The sequence below is a fragment of the Vitis riparia genome, chromosome 14, assembly GCF_004353265.1.
Source record: "Vitis riparia cultivar Riparia Gloire de Montpellier isolate 1030 chromosome 14, EGFV_Vit.rip_1.0, whole genome shotgun sequence".
Lineage (NCBI taxonomy): Eukaryota > Viridiplantae > Streptophyta > Magnoliopsida > Vitales > Vitaceae > Vitis > Vitis riparia.
The window spans coordinates 10812084-10836075 of record NC_048444.1 but is presented as its reverse complement, the minus strand read 5'-3'; the positions used below and the strand labels follow the sequence as shown (position 1 = coordinate 10836075).

Below are 23992 nucleotides of genomic sequence, written 5' to 3'. Positions count from 1 at the left end.
TTGAACTAGCCCATTCACAATTCAATAGTTGAATCGATAATCGAATCGTGATCGAACTGGTGACGTAATAAATATATAATTTATACATTATTAAAATAAAAATTAAATTTTAAAATTTTAATATATATATATATATATATAATTAAAAATTTTAAAAATATTTCCATTTTTATATCTGAAATGTCGAATTAAATGGTAATGATAAATATAAATATATTAATATAATAAATTTTATTAAATAGAATATGTATAATATTTAACTATGAAAATATATTTAAAATGAAAAGAAAATTTTAATATTTAATTTTATCTCTATCTATTTTATTATTTTAAACTTTTAAAAATTATTATATTATTTTTATACTTATATTATATAATTATTATAAAAATAATTGTGAATGTAAATATTTATATTTGTTAAATATACTTGAATGATAAAAATTTGAAACAAAAATCAATATTTTATATTTATATTTTATTTTATTGAAACATTTGCTAAGTTGGTTGCATTGCACAGTGGTCCAAGCATTGGATATTTTAGTACCTGCTTACCCTTGAAGCCTCAAACACATTGTTGGACTAGAGCATGTTATTAGGCTACAGTCAAAGGTCATTGGGCCAGAAATGAAAGGGACTCACATTGTGATTTCGGTCAAAATACTGTTGATTAGTTTAAGGGAAACCAGACAGACCATTAGGTTCAATGGTCGAACCGTCAGTTTGGACTGTTTAAGACCAATGCAACATAGGAGCGGTTCCCTCCAATCAATAGACTGAAAAAGCCAATAGTCAATAGTCCAACTGATTGAACTGGTCGGTTTAATCCGATTTTTAAAACATTGGTTTTTCTTCAATGTTTTATAATATTGTGGAGTTTAATTTAACTAAAATTATGATAATTTTTATATAAACATATTGATAATCACCATTCCACTGTTAGTTTGTATAAATAGGAATGGAAATCATATTAATTTAACATGCAAGACATTATATTAAAAATACATAATTATAATTATAAAAAATACTAATACTTTTTAATAAAAAAAATGAATAAAAAGTTATCTACAAATAATAATAGTTTAAAGTAAAAAAGCAATAAATTAAATTTATAAATTTTTTATTTTTTTATAACAACAGGTTAATGGAAAATGTTTTTATTTCTATATTTTATTTTTTTTTATTCATGTTTGAAGATTGCTATAACAACATTGTCATACTTGATGCATCCCTAATTTCAAATTTCAAACACCAAATATTGAAAATATAATTAAAGGTTACCGATATATTCATTATTATGAGAAAATGCAATTTTTTATTTGAGTAAAACTATTTAGCTATCAAAATTTAAAACCAATTAAAACTTACAGAGGTGTTTGTTTTTTTAACTTTGTAAGTAATTTTCTTTCAAATTTTAAGTTGTTTATTTTTTTTACTTTTTTTTACAACTTATTATAAAATTTTAACTGAATATCAAAAGTCAAAATATTTTATTTTTTAATAAAAAATAATAATATATTGGTTTTTCTTTACTTTTAAAAACTTAATGGAAATAAAATATTATAAAGAACAAATAACCAAACACTTAACACAATGAAACTCTATTTGGTTTCAAGTTCCATTTAGAATTAAGTAAAAAAAACAAAAAAACATCACCTTATTATTTTAAAATTTGGTTATTATGAAAATTAAAAAAAAAATCCAAAATTAATAAAAACTATGAAAATTTAGAAAGGGTTGTTGAGATTGGGCATGTAAATCTGAGTTCGTAATGAGATGATTGTGATTTGCATAGTTTGATTTGTATGGATGAGATACAAATGATGAATATATGACTTAATTTTTTCTTATATCTTGAAAATGATTTTGTAAACTCCTATCTAAAGAAAATATCAGTCGCAAACTACATTTACATTTAAAATAATTCAAGTCTCAAAAATAAATCTAAGTTTTTTTTCTTTTATTTTATTTTTATTATTATAATTTTTTTTTAATGTAGAAGATTCGATTATAATGGAAGTGAGATTGAAATTTTAGATTTCTGTCAACTGATAATGGAAATTTAGACTTGCAAGTTTATATTGGAAGTGAAATGAAAATTTTAGACATATACTATGGACTGAAAATTGAAATTTTGGATTTGCAAATTTTGCTTACTATGAATGAAAAACTGATCAAATAAAAAATTTCCATGTGACCTGTTCGAAATCTATTTCAAAATTAAAAAAAAAAAAAGAATCTTATTTTACAGTAAACAAATTGATTTGGAATCAGAAATTTGGTTTTGTGCATTAGGTTTTACCAATAGCCACAAAAATAAATAAAAAAATTGATTTTCGTGGTGCCAAAATTGAAATTTCTAATTCATGCATCCAAATACTCATTTCCATGCCAAATTTTATTATTATTATTATTATTATTATTATTATTATTATTATTGCATGATTTCTTATTTTAAATTTTTATTTCTGCATGAGGCTTTGGATGCTATGCATATATGCAATGCTTTGGCAAGATTGAATTTTTTTTAATAAGGGAAGGTGAGGTTGTGGCATTCACACCATTAGAATGTTCGGATTGGAGTGAGATTTTCTTGAAGACGGTTACAGCTTTTTTTGGGAAGGAGAAGATTCTTTTGGGGAGTCCACGGTTGCATATCAAGAAAAAAATGGAAGATCATGGTTGGATATAATTTTTTGGAAAATGATATTCACGAGGGAGTTTTAAGAAAAGAAGACTCTTTAAGAGTCCACGAGTTGCCACTTACCATAGGAGGATTAGGAAGACATCTTTGAAAGAAAGTTTAAAAGAGGTAAGGATTCTTAAGGAAATGAGATTTCTCATGGTTGAGGGGGAGATTAGGAGACTTGTCACATCATTAGAGAGATAGAGTAGGTTTGAGAAAGCTTTCTCGTCATACCCCGATAAGCTTAGGTTTTTTGGGTTTTTTGGGTATAACTTTTGTTACAGGCATTGGAATAAGGTAATTATTAAATCTATGGAAAGCTAAGAGAGAGGGTAACAATTGGTCTTTTGAAAACTTCTCCTAAGTCAATCCTTATCAAGGTGTAAATCTCATGACAAGGTTCGGGAGAACTTTCCCATCATATGCTGAGCAAAATTTGGTATTTTAAAGATAACTTCTACTATAGATATTGGAATGAGGTGATTCTTGAAGTTATAGAAAACTAAGATAAAGGTCTACAATTCATATATTTCCAATTATTCTGGAATCAATAACCATCAAGGAGTAAATCTCATGACAATGTTCAGGAGAATTTTCCCATCATATGTTGAGCAAGCTTCGGTATTTTAAAGAAAACTTTTGCTACAAATATCAGAATTAGCTATAGATATCAGAACAAGTTGATTCTTAAAGCTGTGGAAATCTAAGATAAAGGGTTACAATTGGTTTGTTCACAACTTCTCATAAATCAATTGTTATCAATGAGAAAAATAGGTGACAAGATTCGGGTATAGGAATAACCTAATTGAAGGATTCTCTTGGTGTGGATGTTTTAGAGATTGAGAAAAGAAAAAGACGATGGTTGCACATAGAAAGAAGGCCACATCAAAGGAAATTATCCACCCTCTCTCATTGTGGTTCAGGTAAATTAAAAAGTTTGTTTAGTTTTATTTTTTATTCAGAGTTTGAAAAGATTCAATTTTGATTAGTTTTAATTTTCATTTGTATTAGATTGAAACGATTTAATTTTTTCTTTAGTTTTAATTTTGATTCATATTAGATTGAAAGGATTGATTTTTTATTTCATTTTTTTAGTTTTAATTTTTTTATTCATATTAGATGGAGAAAGTTTGAATTTTTGTTTAATTTTAATCTTGATCCATTATATTAGATTGAAAAAGTTAAATTTTTGTTTAGTTTAGATTTGACCCTTGTTATTAGATTTAAAGTTGGGATTTTTATGTTAAATTTGATTCTTAGCATTAGATTGATGTTAGATTGATATTAGATTTTTTAGGTTAGTAAAATTCTTGAATTTAATTTGAAAGATAGAGTTTTTGGATACTTGTTTTCATTTTTTTAAATAAATATTGAAAGCTAAAATTTCTTATGTTAGTTCTTGACTGTTACTATCAATTTATGTGTTTGATTGGTCTTTGATAATTCTTGATTGATTTGATGTTAGCTTATTTGATCTAAAAATTGTTAATTCGTCACTTTGGTGATCCTTTGCTAATTTTGATTTTTTTGAGGCCTTCGAAAAATAATGAAGATTGACCTTTACTCTCACTGATAATAGTTTGGTTGGTTGTCCAAAATTTTATTTTGTGATTTTGTTGCCTTTTGGTTTGTTTCTGTGTGATCCTTGCATTTTGTTATTTGCAAATTCTAAATTTTCTTTTCTCTGTAAAAAGAAAACTTTTCTAAAAAAATCCTTATTAAAATTCATTTAAAAAATTCACTAAAGCCTTTAAGATCAAATACTTTTTCTTTAAAATATATATATATATGCAACTAGATTTAATTCGGTTCACATTCTCTTGTTTGTTTTCAAAATTTTTGTTTTGAGTGGAACATGAATTCAAGCTCATGGTCCCAAATAAATGGGCTAATTCTTATCCTTGATGAGTTATATCAATACTCATGCGAGGTTGGGAATCCATAGGATAAATTTGTATACATCAAATGGGGATTTGGTGAAACCCCTACATGAAAATCATTTTTCAAAAACCTTTTATCGTTAGCTTATTCATTTTACTCAGTCTCTGAAAAGAAAATTCGATTTGACTTACTTATAGTTTTTCTAAACTTTTCCAATGGTTCCATTGAGTTTTAGACTTCTTGAACTTGAATTTGGGATATTGTTTGAGTTAAAAAATACTTTTAATGATTGTTTAGCCACGTGGATGATAGACTAGACATGTAGGAGATGTTCCCTAGAATTTTTTTCAATTTAATTCACATTAGATATTTTTTTAGGGTTTGTTTTGTGAGGGCTCCTATTCTTACTGAATGTTGATGATCTTGTAATGTACTTGACATATTATTTATTCTAGAGTTATTTGGCATATCTTGACTTGACTTTTGACTTATGTTTTGTAATATAGACATGATGAGGTTATTGCATGATTTTTTCAATGATGAGATATCGTTTTTAGATATCTATTTAGGATTTTTCTTGTGAATGTCTCTATTCTAAGTTTGTTGAATGCGGTTTGAAATATGCTATCCATTTTGACATCTTTGGCTCACTTGTAAATTAATCTAACTTTGGTTGTGTTATAAACATGTCATACAAGATAGACAAGCTTTTATTTAAGCCCTAAGACAACTTTTGGCATTTCATGTGGTTTCATTTTGTAATTATATGTTTGTTGGAAGTATGGACCTTGGCATTGTATATTATTCAAATTTCCTAACTCTTAATTCAAATTATAATAGATCATGTAGAGAGTTTTGATAAGATTAATTAGTACTACTTGAATGTTATCCCTTTTCTAGCTATATGCAAGTGCATTGTGGGTTGTGTATTCCATTGCGGTACATCCCTTGCACTTTCTACTTCTTTAGTTTTATATGTAGTCCTTTTTGTGGACTTTCTAATGCACGATATTGTTTTAATTGCTTTGATTATTGCTTGATTGTTTGAATGGATCGAATGCATGTTGTATGTTATGTTTGTTAAACTAACTTTGATGTTTTCATGAAAGCACTGTGGGATGCAGCTCAGGTACACTAGTCTCCTTTTGCTATATGAGTGTTTCTTTTGATATGATTGTTTTACTATAAATAACATGTTGTTTAGCCTTAGACAAAATCACTTTTGTTTTTTTTTTCTTGGTATCCATGATTTATTAATTAATTATTATATTTCCCTCAACTTAGTCAATAGAGACCTTTTTAAGGCTTAGAGGAGTGCTACGGCTTATCACTGTACCTTCCCAATAGGTAATCTGACCCTTGGACCTAGACTTGGCTTTTTACAGACCTACTTTTCCTTTCTAGGAGTCACACTTTGAGTTTTCTTTTTTTTTTTCTCTTTCAAAAATAAAACAAAAATAAGTGACGACTCCAAAACCTTTTCTAAAATTAATTTTTCACTAATAAAAAGTGAGTCTCACCATTGAGTGAGAATGCAGGTCCACACATACATGAAATTAGTGTTAGAAACCCTAGATTACTTCGTTTCCATTACCTAGGTCTCGTAGGGTGCATGCATCTATCCCTAGGCATCTTTAAATCTATCGCAGCGAAATAAAATGGCAAAAAAAAATAATAACTATAGATCTAGAGATTTGAAACTCATACTTGTGATCTAGATGTTCCTAAATTAAAATCCATCTGATGAAAAACATGCTTGGAAAAATTAAAGAGTATTTCTCCTCATGCTATTGCCCATGTGTACATCTTGTGTGCCCATGCACGCGACCTATGTGCATCTTGTGTGTTTCTTGTGCATGCGGTATGTGCACGTCTAAGGGTTATTGCCCTTCATCCAAGGGGTCTCATACACCTAAGATCTTTCGCCCGATGACTCAAACCACAATCTTAACACTCCTAAGTGTGGACTTTGGAAGGGAGGAGACTATGGCTCTTACTCTCTCTCTTTGGAGGTGGAATACAACTCTCACCAAAAGTCATTATGAAACTCTAACCATAAAGGGGTATTTATAAGGTTGCCCATTGGGCTTAAGGGACTTAAGTCCATTTAAGCTTGGGTCACTTAATCTAACCTAAAACGGGTCCTAATTTATTAATTAACCACATAGGGTCATCTAATTAATCAATTAGCCCAAACCATAGACCTTGTTCACTATCCCTTGTGCAACCTTGTGTAATTACCAAAACACCCTTATGAACAAGAATGAACCTAGAGCTAATTCAATCGTGTCATCATGGTATATGAGCTAAGAGCAGGGACCACTAGGACCCATAAGAGTACTAGTTCTCTCAAAGTCCAATTTTGAAGTTGATTCAACATTCCACTAAAGAGAATCAATTACAGTTTAATATCTTATATAAATAACAACGAGACATCGGGTTCATGACCTACTATCCATTGCCTATAAACTCTCCATGAACTGGTGTTTGTGATCTAATAAGGTAGTACTATCACCTATCAAGATTACCTCTCAAATCCTTGAATTACAGATCACACTTATTATGTGATCAACTGACATACTTTAACTCCAAGAAGCATATGTCAAATTCCACTAAAGGAATTACTGTGGCCATAGATTTCATGATCACATGTCCATTGGATCACCCTATGAGACACAATGTCTCAATCTTATGAGATATCATGGTGTCTCTATTGAGAATATTTGTTGCCATTAGCCTTCATCAACAGTGACTCAATCCATAAGGATATATAACCACTTTAAGGTCTCACCTATAAGTCAAAGCCTCCTATTGATTTTAGCATAAACTCAATATCCTCTCAAGGTTGATAGTCCATGCAATATAGTAGCTTAGTGAATCATGACATTTGATAGCCTTGCATCATGATTCACCATAGGTCTAGTTTAGGGTGCATCATATATACTAGTGCACTCACCATGGGAAACCTATCCCAACGGCCAAGATAAGTCATCCCTCTAATTAGAAGGTGGTGGACTACAGTCTCTACTAGATTGCCCAAATCCATGAACCAACTATGGATAACCTATCTACTTACAAGGAACCTATGACTTCTATCTTCTTTACAACTCATAATGCACCTAAGTCATGTACAATGTAAGAAACATGATTTGAATGCTCAAATCAATGTCAATACACCAAATGGATAGCAAATGGACAATTAAGTCTAACTTTGTTACATCATGTCTTGCTTTTAAGGGCTCAATCCCAATAATTGGCCCTTAGAATGCAAGGATATAAATCCATACATTTTTTTAGCTTTTAAAATCAATAGAGATTGGTGCTAACTTCAATTCATTGTCGCCTTCCACGTTAATCCTCTTGGGCTAGCACACTAGTTTATGTAGCTAACCAACCTTCATCTAGATGGGAAAGTAAAATAGCAAGGGTGGCGGCTATTAGCCTTCAAGAATGTGTATGTGTGCTCGAATAAAGCACAAGAGGGCTTTATATAGACCTTAGAGTCATGCTAAAAAATTACCACATTATGTTTAGTGAGCCTAGCCTTATGCTTAAACCTTATGGTGCACCAAGACCACTCAGTTCACCCTAGTTTTCTAATACACAATTAAATATGAGTGCATTTGTCACAAGTAGCTTAAGTGAAGACCATTAGATGATTGGCCCTCTTGGAATTAATTGAACATAATTAAATAATTAATCTTTACTCTACTATGCAAGATTAATCTTACTCTAACATTTTATATAAACAACATGAAGTGATTAATTTTTTTACTTAAATAATAATTTGTTTGGTCCATGACCTACTAAATTACATATGCTCCCCATAAATTGGTATCCATAATTTAATTAGAACTTACTATCAATCAATTAAATTATATCTTTATTCCATTGAGTTACAAATTTATCTTTTTTGCAATCACTTGATATTTCCTTACCTATTATGATAAAATATCAAATTCTAATTTAATGTGATTAACATGGTCATGGATTCAACTTGATCATTCACTTTATGATTACTCAAAGGGATATACTATACCTAGAGGGATATCATGGTGTTTATATTGAGCATTCACCTCACTACATGTTGAATCAATAATCTCCAACTACATGAGAATATATGACCACTTACAACCTAGACATTTGCTTGATGACCTATCAAAATTAAAAGCACATGCAATATAGTAACTAGGAGATATTGCCTATCCAACTAATAGCATACATGACATGCATCTTCATACATTATTTCAATATGAAACACATACACACTAGTACATCCACCTTAGTTCTCTTCCTATGGTGACATTGAGCTGCATGGTGTCTAGACTTGCCGCAAACAAAGCAATTACCCTTCTTTTTAATAGTTGGGTTTGGGACCTTATTTGTTGTGTTGGGCTTAGTCCTAGAGTTTTGTTTATTGGACCTATTATTTTTGGGGTTGGGTTTTTCCTCTATTACATTAGCTTTAGAAGACAACTCCTTAGCTTTCTCAACCTTGTCCTATTCCGGTTTTGTTCCTCAATCCTAATGTGGATTATGACATCTTCTAGGGACATTTGTTTCCTTTTATGTCTCATGTTATTTTTGTAGTCTTTCCAAAACTCTAGAAAAGTCTTTACTAAGTAAGCAACCACAAAAGGTTCAAGTCATTTAATGTCTTCAATAGCTATGTCATTAATCAACAAGTGGTAATCATGGATTTCAAATGATACACCTCAATCCTTGGTCATTTGGCAATTTCTAAAATTCCTTATGGCATATTTTTGAGTTCCTACATTTTCTAAGATATATTTTTTATGCATTGCATCCTAAATTTCTTTGGCAGTCTTATATTGGCAATATATATCAAATAATTCATTCGTGAGAGTACTAAGAATAGCATGTCTAACTTGTTTATTTCCAGTTTCCTAGGTAGGCAACAATTCAAAACCATCTTTTGGTTTTGGGTCAGTCAAAATGTGTCCCAAGTTCACTACATCTATTGCCGAGAAGACCATTTCCTGCTATCTCTTGAAGAATGTCCCATTGAAGGAATCAATCTTAGAGGTGTCAGCACATGTGTGAACTAGGTATGCTTCCATTTGATCTACTTTAAGATTGTTATTTTAAGGGTATAAGGAAGACAATGATATTGACCTAGCCTAAAAGAACAGGAAAATAAGTAGTAACTTATTAGATTTATCAACTAAAGCGTGATGAGCACTATCCTTAAAGTAGATCCACTATCCTCAAAGTCGAGCTCGATGCACTAGGAAACTGGTGGTCTACTTCCAAGATTTAACAACCAGTGGGATCTCGTCTTAGGTGCACTTGGCAAACAAGATATTTACAACTCAGATTTGAATGAAATAAGACTTCAAGTAGGTGTAGGAACCATAGGGAAGAATGCAGTTGTTGTTGCGTAGAACCTATTGTAGTGAAGAATGCAGTCTCAAGTATGAAGTAGGTACAACTGAAGCTCGAGGTTGTTGTTATTGTGATTTGTGAACAGGCAGGGATATATAGTAGAATAGAGAGAGAAGTCTCTAGAGGCAGAATAGAGAATGAGGGAAGGCTTTGGAGAATGAGAGAGAACAAAGAAGAAGAGAACTCTCGAGAGTTTGAAGTGTTGAGAACTAAGGGGATGTTATGCTTTTATAAGTAGAGTCTCAACGGGTCTTTCCCACAGAATTGGAACCACTAACGCAGTCCCAACGGGTCTCTCCCATGAAAACGGATCCACTAACCGAGACTAACTACCTAATCTCTCGGAAGAAAACGTCCCACTCTAAGAAGACTCAGCCAATCAAAATACTAAGTAAAAAAAAAACATAATAAATTAAAAATTAATTTTATTTGAATTTTGTAAAAAATAACCAAACTCACTTGTACACAAGAGGAGACCCCCTCGCATAGAATGCATGTGCAGACGTGAGATGCAATAAGGAATTTTGGCCTAAATTGTCTAAAACTGCACTCAAATGGGCTTAGGCCCCATGGGCACGCAAGGCTCTCCTACACTTCTCCACAAGCCCATTAGGCTAAGGAAAGTGAGTTAATTAATACACCCAGTAAAGGTGTTCCTCTTTTTCCTATGTAGGACAAGCTAAAATACCAAACTTAACTGTACACTCTTCCTACACATAGAATTTAGTCGTTTCTATAAGTCTTTGTAGAGCCAAAATTTGGCAGGTGAAGGTGTATAGTCACGATCATGGCAGGCTCCACATCTAAAGACATGATCTATACCTATGGTTTTGTTTTGACCACAATAGTAGACCTATATTTTCTACAGATATGGGATTTTATGGATTAAGTTTTTCTATTTGCTATCATAACTCATAAGGCTCGTATAAAAGGGGAGACTTATTATTACCCCAATTTTAACACCTTAATAGCTTCTAGAGAGTTCTATCCCACCGGTAGCTTTTAGAGATATTTCTTATGTGGTTGCACCAAGTCCTGGATGCTTAACAAAACCAAGGTGTGGACAACAAGGTTATGTTTAGTAAGGGTTCTAATATAACAATTTTATGTTTTTTCACATAAAGAAAACATAAAAACATATTTAGTTTGCCAATTCTTAAAAATGAGGTTTTTTAACATTGTTTTAAAAATAAGATGTTTTCTTATAATATATTTAAATTGTTTTTAATTATTTTTAGAATGTGTTTAAAATAATAATTGTGTAGATATAAAGAATGATTGAAAATAAAATTTATTTTTAAGAAATATTTGAAAACACACAAAATATGTTGAGACCAAGTTTCTAAACGAATTCTTATTATTTAAAATAACATAAAATAGTTTTTGAAAACTATTAATTAGTACTATTTGTTAGAGTTTAGTGACCTGAATTCTATTTGGTCCAACACAAAAAGTTTGTGGTGTGACATATGTGGTGAAACTAAATTTATGATATTTTTAGGGGATATGTAGTGGTAGCGGAGGGATCGGGTCAATATGATGGACCTATTTTGTTAATTTATCTCCCTATATGTGTGTGTGTGTGTGTGTGTGTGTGTGTGTGTGAGATGATATATAGGATTAAAGGTCATGATACTTATGCCTATGTAGTAGCCACTTGCATCTCTCCCCTCTTGTACCAATTTTTGGCATAGTGAATTTTCTTCTCCTTTACTTGTGGTTTTTCGAATTAAAGTTGTTGCATTGCCATCCCAGTTCCCAAAATTAATTTTTAATATTTTAGCTCTAAAAAGGTTATATATATATACATTGGTTGAGAGAAGAGGAGTGGTTACAATGTGAAAGAGGTATTGTTGAAATTATTGAAAGAATCAACTAGCTGATAGGGTCTCCCACATCTAAAGGTCTCTATTTTTCATCAAGTTATTCTGCTGTAATGGTTTTGACCACCTCCTACACAATCTACCAGGTTAATTGCTTCAAACCAACAATCGCCGGCCGCAACTTAAATAAATAATTATAAGAGCTGCAATGTTATAAGACTGGTTCTGCTTACGCTCATTCTAACTTGCTGCTTAAGAAACTATCTTAGATAATCAAGCTGCACAAGAGATTTAATTGGCCATTCAAATCTATGGAGCTGTGAAACTGTTATTGGTGGTAATATGGAATTTAAGAGATTTTTTACAGTAACTAAAAACTGCATTGCTTAAGCTCAAATAGTAGTTGTATTCTATAAAACAGGTCAAAGAAGGAGAAACTAAAAAGAAAATTCAAAAGCATGCTTGAGCATTGAAATATATACTACTGCTAGCTGGCTCATGTTTAACTCTCATAGTATATAGGAATGAGACCAGTTCCACAGCAAGTGGCCTATAGAAAAAGTAGTTTCTTGTTTGAAAGAAATACCCTGGCCGGCCTGACCCTGTCCTTATTTTATTTTTTAAAAAGTCAAAACTTATTAAACTGTACATTTTTTATATGCGGAGACCAGGTAGCAATGGATATTGATGAACTCCTCTAATATTTCTTTTACTCTAGTATTGAAACATTAGAGAAGTTAACTGGTTATCAAAGAACTCCTCATCCACCTCCCTTGTTAGCAATTAACAACAAAATTGAAACTTACTGCACCATATTTAATTCATTCATTCATATTTAAGTTCGTGGCGTTTATGGACACTGGTCTATATGTAAATGATCATAAGTCATGCATGCCCGTCTCTTACTATTTTAGATTTTCTAATCTCTCAACATAAGTGGTATGGAACACAAGTTTTACATTTGGCTAAGACTGAAGTGGTTTTCTATATAAAATATTTAAATGGTTATAGAAGTTAATGGGCTAAGACAAACTTTGAGGACTTGGTAATTTAGATCATTTGGCTTTTACTTGGATTTTAATAGTTAATACAAGACTATTTCAAAGCTCAAACATCTCATAGATTCTTCAGCTATAAATAGACAACCCTCATAACGAATCCACAGCAAAAACAAACTCTAGCCACCTTAGCAGTTCATTGCGCTAGTAAATTCCTTGCTCTTTCCTCAAAGAAGGATTGCTTGAGAATACATTGCATAAACATGAAGAAGATGGTCATTAACACCCTCGCATGCATTGCACTCTCGGCTATGTCATTTTTCCTTGCCTCTGCCTCCGATCCTAGTCCTCTTCAGGACTTTTGTGTGGCTGTTAATGACACAAAGACCACTGGTATGATATTAATGTTTTTTCTCTAGTCTTGTTCCCTTGATGATCAGATTTATTCTCTTTATCTATATATCAATGATTTCATGGCAGCACGGCCTAATGCGTTTATGGCTTTGCAGTGTTTGTTAATGGGAAAGTCTGCAAGGATCCAAAGGTTGCGACAGCAAATGATTTCTTCTTTTCAGGGCTTCGGGTTCCTGGAAATACCTCAAACAAACTTGGGTCAATGGTCACACCGGCAAATGTGGCTCAGATACCCGGACTCAACACCCTTGGCATTTCACTAGCTCGTGTTGATTATGCCCCATATGGTCTCAATCCTCCCCACACCCACCCCCGTGCCACGGAGATACTGACCGTCCTGGAGGGAACACTTTATGTTGGCTTCGTGACCTCTAATCCTGACAACCGCCTCATCTCCAAGGTCCTTTACAAAGGAGATGTTTTCGTCTTCCCAGAGGGTCTCATTCACTTCCAGCTCAATGTGGGAAAAACAAAAGCAGTCGCCATTGCTGCATTGAGTAGCCAGAACCCTGGCGTGATCACCATTGCCAATGCGGTATTTGGCTCAAAGCCAGCAATTTCAGCTGATGTTCTTACAAAGGCCTTCCAAGTGGACAAGAACGTGGTTGACTATCTTCAATCTCAGTTCTAGACTGACAACCGCACCGACTAGAATGACTCACCTATTCACATCTTGCTATTCATAAGATTAGATATCACTTATATGTATTCATTGCTGAAATGTGTGACAATCATTTCTTTTCATATCCTAATAAAATGAAGGTGTTTTTCATATACATACAATGTCTGAATTTCCTTAAGTACGATTAATTCATAGCCGTTGCGGCAAAACTGGCAAGGTACTTGTGTCCATTCCTATGTCATAAGAAGTGGTGCTTTTTCTTTTCTTTCTTTCTTTTTTAATTTATTTTTCAGATTGCGGAAGGTAAGCTTTTGTGGCACTTGATAATTTAATATGGCAATTAAGCTTAGTTCAGAGACAAAGTTGAGGTCAAATCTCTCTAGTTTGGTAAATCCATCCAAAGTGTTCATACATAAACTACATTTTTGAATATTAATGCAAATTGTTGGCCCATCATACAATTTAGGATCACTTATAGCAGGCATGCCCAAGTGCTTCTCATCAATGAAATTGCTAAAAGTTCAAACACCTTCATTTAAATTCCCCATAATATGTACTATATATCCTTCCAAACTTTTTTTTCTATTTCTTAAATATATATTCGAACTTCTGCTTTTCTATGTGAACAAGGTGATGATGCATGTTGAAACTGAAGAAACAATGGAGCATCGAAGAGGATAGGAATATTCTATAGATTTGTATTAATAGGTAAGCATAAATTTATATGCACAAGTTAATGGAGATATATACCGAAGGATTGAATAGTATGGACCAGATCGGTGGAGTGATATTAATTGGGAGAGAATCTGGTCCATGACCGTAGACATAATGTGGGTGTCAAGTATCATTAACTGATATTCTCCTTTATATGCCTCTGTAAGATGGAGCATCGAAGATACTCCAAAACACCAATGACACAATGATATTCTATTGCATCTGTGAGAAAGGAGCTATCATAAGGGAGGAGATTCCATGACGGACATAGGAGTGACAACCTCTTTAGCACCAACCATATTTATTGACGTCCATTTGACGAAGGGACCAGCCATGGCTAAGTACAATGGAAAGAACTACTCCAATGGTAGTTGGTTTAACTACCAGGTTGAATGTGTCATGATAATCAATGCTAAGTCGTTGATGAAAGTCTTTTGCAACTAGTCGTGCCTTGTAACAAGCTACACTCCCATCAGGATTCCCTTTTACTCGAAAAGCCTACTTGTAACCAACGATATTTTGTGATGGATAAGGTGGAACAATCTCCCATGTCTCGTTTATAGTAAGAGCATTAAGTTCATCAATCATTGTTGCACGCCAATTTGGATCACAAAGGGCAATTGTGGGATTTAAGGGTTTAAGGGGACCATGTAAAGGATTTTTAGTTGTGGTATGGAATTGTTTTAGGCTTGAAAATATTGTTCTAAAAGCGAGTAGTCATGGGGTGAGTACAATGAGGGATAGAAGGCAATTGGGTTGGGTTAGGTAAAAGGAAAGGAGGATTAGGAGTAGGGGTAATGTCTCCACAAGAACCCAAAGTAGAGGGCATACCTGATTGTTAGCCATAGAATGGAGAGACTACTTCAATATTGGATGAGGTGGTACTAAGTGGTAGTGACATGGACAAAGAGGATTTAAAAGGGTGAGAATGAGGAACTAATAAGGGTGTAGCACTTAGAGAGGCAAGGGAAAGAGAATAGGAAGATCATTGATGGAAATCGGAGGTAGTAGGTTGCATGGAGTTATCCTTAGAGAGTAGGAAGACATCTTCAACAAATCAAACATGATAAGAAAGGTATATTTTATTAATGGAGAGGTCAAGACATTTATATGCACTCTGAGTTGTGGAATACCTTAGAAAGACACTAGGTTTAGATCTTTGGTCCAACTTGTGTTGAGCATATGGGCATGGCCAAGGGTAAGAGAGACAACCAAATGTTGATTTTAGTGTAATTTGGTGGGGTATGAAAGAGAGATTCAAAGGGGCATTTGGAGTGAAGGATTCAGGTGGGCATTTGGTTAACGAGATATGTAGTTGTGTGAAAAGCAAATGGCCATTAAGAAAGAGGCATAAAGGCTTGACGCAACAAGGTTAAGCCTATCTCAACCATATGTCGATGTCATCATTTAGATGGGCCATTGTGTTGAGGTGTATAAGGAGGGGCAGTGAGATGTTGAGCACCATTAATTTGTAAGGAGTTTGTGAGTTTGTGATATCCTCCGCCCAAGTCAGAGTAGCTAGAGAGTCACGAGCTTGGTATCAAAATAGCATTCAACAGTTGCTTTGAATTTGTGATATCCTTTGCCCAAGTATTAGTTTGCATGATTGGTTTAGCAATTTAATCGATCAATTTAGCTTGATAATGATAATTTTGTATGTCATGCAAAAGTCACCTCAAGTAATTAAGATTTTATTTCTTACATTTAAATTTTATTAAAGTTGATATATTAAATTAATCCCATTAAGAAATGCGACTTTATTAGTACATATCATAAAAAGGTCTCATTACCTAGGAGTTGTCAATACTAAAATCCATTTACTATCCAACATTAATGCTTAGAAGAATCTTTAATTTTTAATACACTACAACTAATCTAACTTTACTTTGTTCACACCCATGGTTTCTAGTATGGTTGCAACTTGATTGGGCTTTTCACCATAAGAAAATGAAGATATTGTCCCATGACTTTAATCTTAATAAGGGTCAATAAAATCCATAGCTAAAGAGAGCATGTGATGTGCTTAAAATTAGTTGTTTCTATAAGTCTTCGTAGAGCCAAAATTTGGTGGGCCAATGTGTATAGTCACTATCATAGCAAGTTTATAATATAAAGACGTGATCTATAGTTGTGGTTTCTCTTTTGACCACAATTATAGGCCCATTGTGGGCGCCTTTATTTTCTATAGATGATATCATGGTCATTTGGTATTTATTTTCGAAAACAAATTTTTTAAAACAATTTTTAAAAACTATTCTCTTCTGTTTTTAGGAACTTGAAATATTTATGTTTTTAAAAATAATTTTTATATTCAATGTTTTATTTTTAATTATTTTACATGTTAGTATTTTTAAAAAAAATAACTAAAAGATATTATCTAAAAATACTCTATTTTTTATTCTTCAGAATAAAAAAAATAAAAAAGAGTTTCTAGTACTTACCAAACATGTTTTTTTTGTTTTGTAGAGTAGAAAACTATTCTTGAATACAGTTGTGAAACAGGTTTTATGGATTCAGTTTTTCTATTTGCTATCATAACTAATAGGGCTTATATTAAAAGAAATGCATATTATTACCCTAATTTTGACACCGTAATAGCTTCTTGAGAGCTCTATATGTGATATGCCAAACCCTAAGGCCAAGGACACCATTGTCACTTCGCTTATCAAACTGAAACCAAAACTAAAAGAAAATATCTCAAACATTTCAATTAAAAGAATAAAAAAATAAAAAACTCTATAAATCATAACAAAGAGAGTAATAAGTCAAGAATCCTAAATAATCAACTCTACTAAATTTATTTCTATAGAAGCACCCTTCTTATCCCGAACTTTCTTCACTAATGTCACTTGTACCTAGAAAGGGGAATAATAAAGAAAGGTGAGTTCGACAGCTTAGTAAAGAAAAAATAGTTTAATAAGGAGGATCATGTACAACACATGATTAAATCATGAGAGATATCACACTTTATTTAAAAAAATTTTTTAAAAATTAGGAAGTAAGCTCATTTAATTCAATAATTTGATTCATTTTAAAAAAAATTTTGACCACTTTCAATTTAAAGATAAAACAAAATAATATAGTTTACATAATCAATTCATATTTAAAAGAATTTTATAAACAAACATTTTGCTTTAGTCCACTAACACTATACCTAAATATTGGGACTTACATTATGTGACTAGCTTCAAAATATTCCTCTTCCAAAACATAGAAAGTTATTTTTAAAAATATAAAAAATAAGTTAAAAATATTTCAGTTTCCATATAGACTTTTATTTTATAAAATATCAAAAAATAATTTTTAAAAACTATTACCAAAAATTATTTTTCAAAATCATTTTTGAAAATACTTTCAAACATATTCTTAATTTCCTAATTAACATAATCAAATGCTCAGCTATGTAGAACTTAATTTAACGTTCAAATTTCTTACTATTCAATGGAGAAGATTTATTTAGAGCCAAGTTAATTAATTGAAAATTTTACATCCAAAATCTAGGTCACCACATATTCTTTGTTTGCTAGAGATCTCATTATAAATCACAATTCTTATTCTTTTGGTCTCCGAATAATGGAGTCCATATTGGTGAAGCACAGAATTCCATTGCCACCAGCATTACCAATATCACTTGCTTTCACTCCAAGAAGAACTTTTGGCACCATTGCGCTGCGTATTCATAAGTTTAACCATCTTCGTGGCGCTTTCAAGTATTTCATCTTATAGGACCTAGTGTATCTTATAAGGGCATTTAACTCAATTTTGCCTAATTCCTTAGAGAATAGAAAGACATCTTCAACAAATCGAACATGATAAAAAAGGTATATTTTATTAGTGGAGTGGTCAAGACATTTATATGCACTCTGAGTTGTGGAATACCTTAGAAAGACACAAGGTTTAGATCTTTGGTCTAACTTGTGTTGAGCATATGGGCGTAGCCAAGGGTAGGAGAGACAACCAAATGTTTTGAGTGTAGTGTAATTTGGTGGGGTATGAAAGAGAGATTCAAAGGGGCATTTGGAGTGAAGGATTCAGGTGGGCATCGGTTTAATGAGATATGTAGCTGTGTGAAAAGCAAATGGCCATTAAGAGAGAGGCATAAAGGCTTCACGCAACAAGATTAAACCCGTCTCAACAATATGTCGATGTCATCATTTAGATGGGCCATTGCGTTGAGGTGTATAAGGAGGGGCAGTGAGATGTTGAACGCCATTGATTTGGAAGGAGTTGTGAGCTTGTGATATCCTCCGCCCAAGTCAGAGTAGTTAGAGAGTCACGAGCTTTGTATCAAACTAGCATTCAACAGTTGCTTTGAATTTGTGATATCCTTCGCCCAAGTATTAGTTTGCATGATTGGTTTAGCAATTTAATTGATCAATTTAGCTTGATAATGATAATTTTGTATGTCATCTCAAGTAATTAAGATTTTATTTCTTAAATTTAAATTTTATTAAAGTTGATGTATTAAATTAATCCCATTAAGAAATGTGACTTTATTAGTACATATCATAAAAAGGTCTCATTACCTAGGAGTTGTCAATACTAAAATCCATTTACTATCCAACATTAATGCTTAGAAGAATCTTTAATTTTTAATACACTACAACTAATCTAACTTTACTTTGTCCACACCCATGGTTTCTAGTATGGTTGTAACTTGATTGGGATTTTCACCACAAGAAAATGAAGATACTGTCCCATGACTTTAATCTTAGTAAGCGTCAATAAAATCCATAACTAAAGAGAGCATGTGATGTGCTTAAATCGTTTTTATAAGTCTTCGTAGAGCCAAAATTTGGTGGGCCAATGTGTATAGTCATTATCATAGCAGGTATATAATCTAAAGACATGATTTATAGTTGTGGTTTCTCTTTTGAACACAATTGTAGCCCATTGTGGGCACCTTTATTTTCTATAAAGGATATCATGGTTATGTTTGGTAATTGTTTTTGAAAACAATTTTTGAGAACAATTTTTAAAAACTATTCTTTGATGTTTTTAGGAACTTGAAATATTTATGTTTTAAAAATAATTTTAATATTCAATATTTTATTTTTAATTATTTTACATGTTTGTATAATTATTTAAAAAATAAGTGAAAAAAAAAACCAATTAAAAAATGTTCTCTGAAAACATCTTGTTTTTTATTTTTAAGAATAAAAAATAAAAAATCGTTTCTAGTACTTAGCAGACATGTTTTTTTTTTTTGGTTTTGCAGAGTAGAAAACTATTCTTGAATACAATTGCAAAACAAGTTTTATGGATTCAGTTTTTCTATTTGCTATCATAACTCATAAGGCTTATATTAAAAAGAATGTGTATTATTACCCTAATTTTGACACCGTAATAGCTTCTTGAGAGCTCTATCGATGATATGCCAAACCCAAAGGCCAAGGACGCCATGCTTACTTCCTTATCAAACTAAAACCAAAACTAAAAGAAAATATCTCAAATATTTCAATTAAAAATAAAAAAAATAAAAAAAATAAAAAACTCTATAAAACATAACAAAGAGAGTCATAAGTCATGAATCACAAATAATCAACTATACTAAATTTATTTCTAAAGAAGCACCCTTCTTATCCCGAACTTTCCTCACTAATGTCACTTGTACCTAGAAAGGGGAATAATAGATAAAAGGCTGAGTTCAACAGCTTAGTAAAGAAAAAATAGTTCAATAAGGAGGATCATGTACAATACATGATTAAATCATGAGAGATATCACACTTTATTAAAAAAAATTAAAAAATCAATTAGCAAGTAAGCTCATTTAATTCAATAATTTAATTCATTTTTTTGGAAAATTGACCACTTTCAATTTAAAGATAAAACCAAACAATATACTTTACATAATCAATTCATATTTAAAAGAATTTTATAAACAAACATTTTACTTTAGTCCACTAACAATGTACCTAAATATTGGGACTTACATTAGGTGACTAGCTTCAAAATATTCCTCTTCCAAAATATAGAAAGTTATTTTTAAAAATATAAAAAATAAGTTAAAAATAGTTCAGTTTCCAAATAAACTTTTGTTTTACAAAATAGCAAAAAACAATTTTAAAAAACTATTACCAAAAATTAATTTTCAAAATCATTTTTGAAAATACTTTTAAACAGATTCTTAATTTCCTAATTACCATAATCTAATGCTCAGCTATGTATAACTTAATTTAACGTTCAAATTCCTAATTAATTAATTGAAAATTTTACATCCAAAATCTGGGCACCACATTTTCTTTGGTAGCTAGAGATGTCATTATCAAGATTTTAAAATTTGAATCCAATCCATCAGTCCAATCAGTCCGACAGGTGACCGATGTTATCTCTTGTTCAAGTGGTTTATTTGATCTGTTTATGAATTGGTCCGGTCTTGAACCATTTAAACCCGCGTTTGGACCATTGAACAGTTAGGACTGAACAATTCTTCACGAGCTAGACAATTCTCAACCCCATCTCAAAAACCAACAAAATTGGTGAAAAAATCTATTAGCAGAGCTCCTCAGCCAACTCCAGAAATAGAATCAATGATGCCTTAGTTCACAGGTGAAGCAACCGAGACGAATTGGTGAAATGCAACCAACAATTTCAAATGAGTGAAGTGCAAAGCTCCTCTCAACCCACACTCAAATCTATTGGCAAACCAAATTTTCGTTCTCTTGTGGTGCTGTCTTTGCCACTTTTCAAATTTTCTATTCAAATAATGAACAAATGCTACATGAAATTTTTTGAATTCAAGTCGTTAAATTGCCATCCCAAACACTACCTTTATAACTTTATTTTAGCATTGTATAACAAATTTATATTCGTGGTTGAGACAAGAGGAGATGATACAATGTGAAAGAGGTATTGTTAAAATTATTGAAAGAATCATCTAGCTGATAGGGTCTCCCACATCTAAAGTTCTCTATTTTTCATCAAATTATTATGCTGTAATGGTTTTGACCACGTCCTACACAATCTATCAGGTTGCTTCACGCCAACAATCTCCGCAACTTAAATATATGATTATTAGAGCTGCAATGTTATAAGACTGGTTCTACTTATGCTCATTCTAACTTGCTACTTAAGCAAATATCTTATAACTAATCAAGCTGCACAAGAGATTAATTGGTCATTCAAATCTATGGAGCTGTGAAATTGTCCTGAAACTGTTATTCTATAGCATTGCTCAAACTCAAATAGTAGTTGTATTCTACAAAACAGGTCAAAGAAGGAGAAATTAAAAAATAAATAAATAATTTCATAGCATGCATAAGCAGTGAAATACTACTTGTATAGGAATGAGACCACTTCCACAGCAAGTGGCCTCTAGAAAAAAGTAGTTTCTTGTTTGAAAGAAATACCTTAGTCTGACCCTGTCCTTTTAATTTATTTTATTTTGTTAATTAAAAAGTCAAAACTATATCTTATTGAACTGTATATTTTTTATATGCGGAGACCAGGTAGCTAGGTCATCGGGATATGAGAAAATCATCTCAAAGGACATTGATGAACTCCTCTAATATTTCTTTTACTCAAGCATTGGAACATTATAGAAGTTATATAACTGGTTATCAAAGAACTCCTCATCCAGTTCGTGGCATTTATGGACACAAGTTTTACCAATTGAAAATGTCATAGCAAGAGTGAAGTCGTTTGCTATATACAATATTTAAATGTTTATAGAAGTTAATGAACCAAGACAAATTTTGAGGACTTGGTAATTTAAATCATTTCTCTTTTATTTGGATTTGAATAGTTAACACAAGACTCTTTCTAAGCTCCAATATTTCATAGACTCTTCAGGTATAAATAGACAGCCAACCCTCATAACGAATCCACAGCAAAAACAAACTCTAGCCACCTTAGCAGTTCATTGCGCTAGCTCTTTCCTCAAAAGAAGGATTGCTTGCGAATTCATTGCATAAACATGAAGAAGATGGTCATTAACACCCTCGCATGCATTGCACTCTTGGCTATGTCATTTTTCCTTGCCTCTGCCTCCGATCCTAGTCCTCTTCAGGACTTTTGTGTGGCTGTGAATGACACAAAGACCACTGGTATGATATTAATGTTTTTTCTCTAGTCTTGTTCATTTGATGATCAGATTTATGCTCTTTATCTATATATCAATGATTTCATGGCAGCACGGCCTAATGCGTTTATGGCTTTGCAGTGTTTGTTAATGGGAAAGTCTGCAAAGATCCAAAGGTTGCGACAGCCAATGATTTCTTCTTTTCAGGGCTTCGGGTTCCGGGAAATACCTCAAACAAACTTGGGTCAATGGTCACACCGGCAAATGTGGCTCAGATACCCGGACTCAACACCCTTGGCATTTCACTAGCTCGTGTTGATTATGCTCCATATGGTCTCAATCCTCCCCACACCCACCCCCGTGCCACAGAGATACTGACCGTCCTGGAGGGAACACTTTATGTAGGCTTCGTCACCTCTAATCCCGACAACCGCCTCATCTGCAAGGTCCTTTACAAAGGAGATGTTTTCGTCTTCCCAGAGGGTCTCATTCACTTCCAGCTCAATGTGGGAAAAACAAAAGCAGTCGCCATTGCTGCATTGAGTAGCCAGAACCCTGGCGTGATCACCATTGCCAATGCGGTATTTGGCTCAAAGCCAGCAATTTCAGCTGATGTTCTTACAAAGGCCTTCCAAGTGGACAAGAAGGTGGTTGACTATATTCAATCTCAGTTCTAGACTGACAACCACACCTACTAGAATGACTCACCTATTCACATCTTACTATTCATAAGATTAGATATCACTTATATCTATTCGTTGCTGAAATGTGTGACAATCATTTCTTTTTATATCCTAATAAAATGAAGGTGTTTTTTCATGTACATACAATTTCTGAATTTCCTTAATTACAATTACTTCATAGCCGTTGCTGCAAAACTGACAAGGTACTTGTGTCCATCATTTGTCATAAGCATTGGTGTTTTTTCTTTTCCTTTTTTTAATTTATGTTTCAGATTGCGTAAGGTATGACATTGTCTCATTACTTATGTAAGCTTTTGTAGCACTTGAAGCTTAGTTTAGAGACAAACTTGAGGTCAAATCTCTCTAGTTTGTTAAGTCCACCGGAAGTTCGTACATAAAATACATTTTTGAATATTAATACAAATTGTTGGCCCATCACACAATATAGGATCACTTGTAGCGGGCATGCCCGAATCCTTCTCATTATTAAAATTGCTAAATGTTCAAATACTACTAACCTCAACTCATTTAAATGCCCAAACCTATTTCGATAAGTGTAACACCTAGGGGTGAATGGGTGTTTTTAAATGTTACAATATAAGCAACAAATAAATTAACCCAAACTAAACTTGGAGATATTAGGGAAAATCAAACAATCAAAGATCAAGCAAGGGACATGGAAATTTTTACGTGGAAAACCCTCACACTAACTATGTAGATAAAAACCACGAGGTTTAACACCTTTAAT

The 23992-nt window shown here is 32.3% G+C and overlaps 2 protein-coding genes across 2 annotated transcripts; both read left to right on the top strand.

Moving 5' to 3' along the window:
* The first annotated feature begins 12974 nt into the window (after positions 1 to 12974).
* Positions 12975 to 13981, top strand: LOC117931013 (putative germin-like protein 2-1). The gene is made up of 2 exons (XM_034851853.1): positions 12975 to 13184; positions 13301 to 13981. The coding sequence occupies exons 1-2, from the start codon at positions 13055 to 13057 to the stop codon at positions 13834 to 13836; spliced, it is 666 nt and encodes a 221-aa protein (XP_034707744.1). The 5' UTR covers positions 12975 to 13054; the 3' UTR covers positions 13837 to 13981.
* Positions 13982 to 22382: 8401 nt separating this feature from the next.
* Positions 22383 to 23386, top strand: LOC117931055 (putative germin-like protein 2-1). The gene is made up of 2 exons (XM_034851904.1): positions 22383 to 22586; positions 22703 to 23386. Exons 1-2 carry the CDS (start codon positions 22457 to 22459, stop codon positions 23236 to 23238), a joined length of 666 nt encoding a protein of 221 aa, XP_034707795.1. The 5' UTR covers positions 22383 to 22456; the 3' UTR covers positions 23239 to 23386.
* The last annotated feature ends 606 nt before the right edge of the window (positions 23387 to 23992 follow it).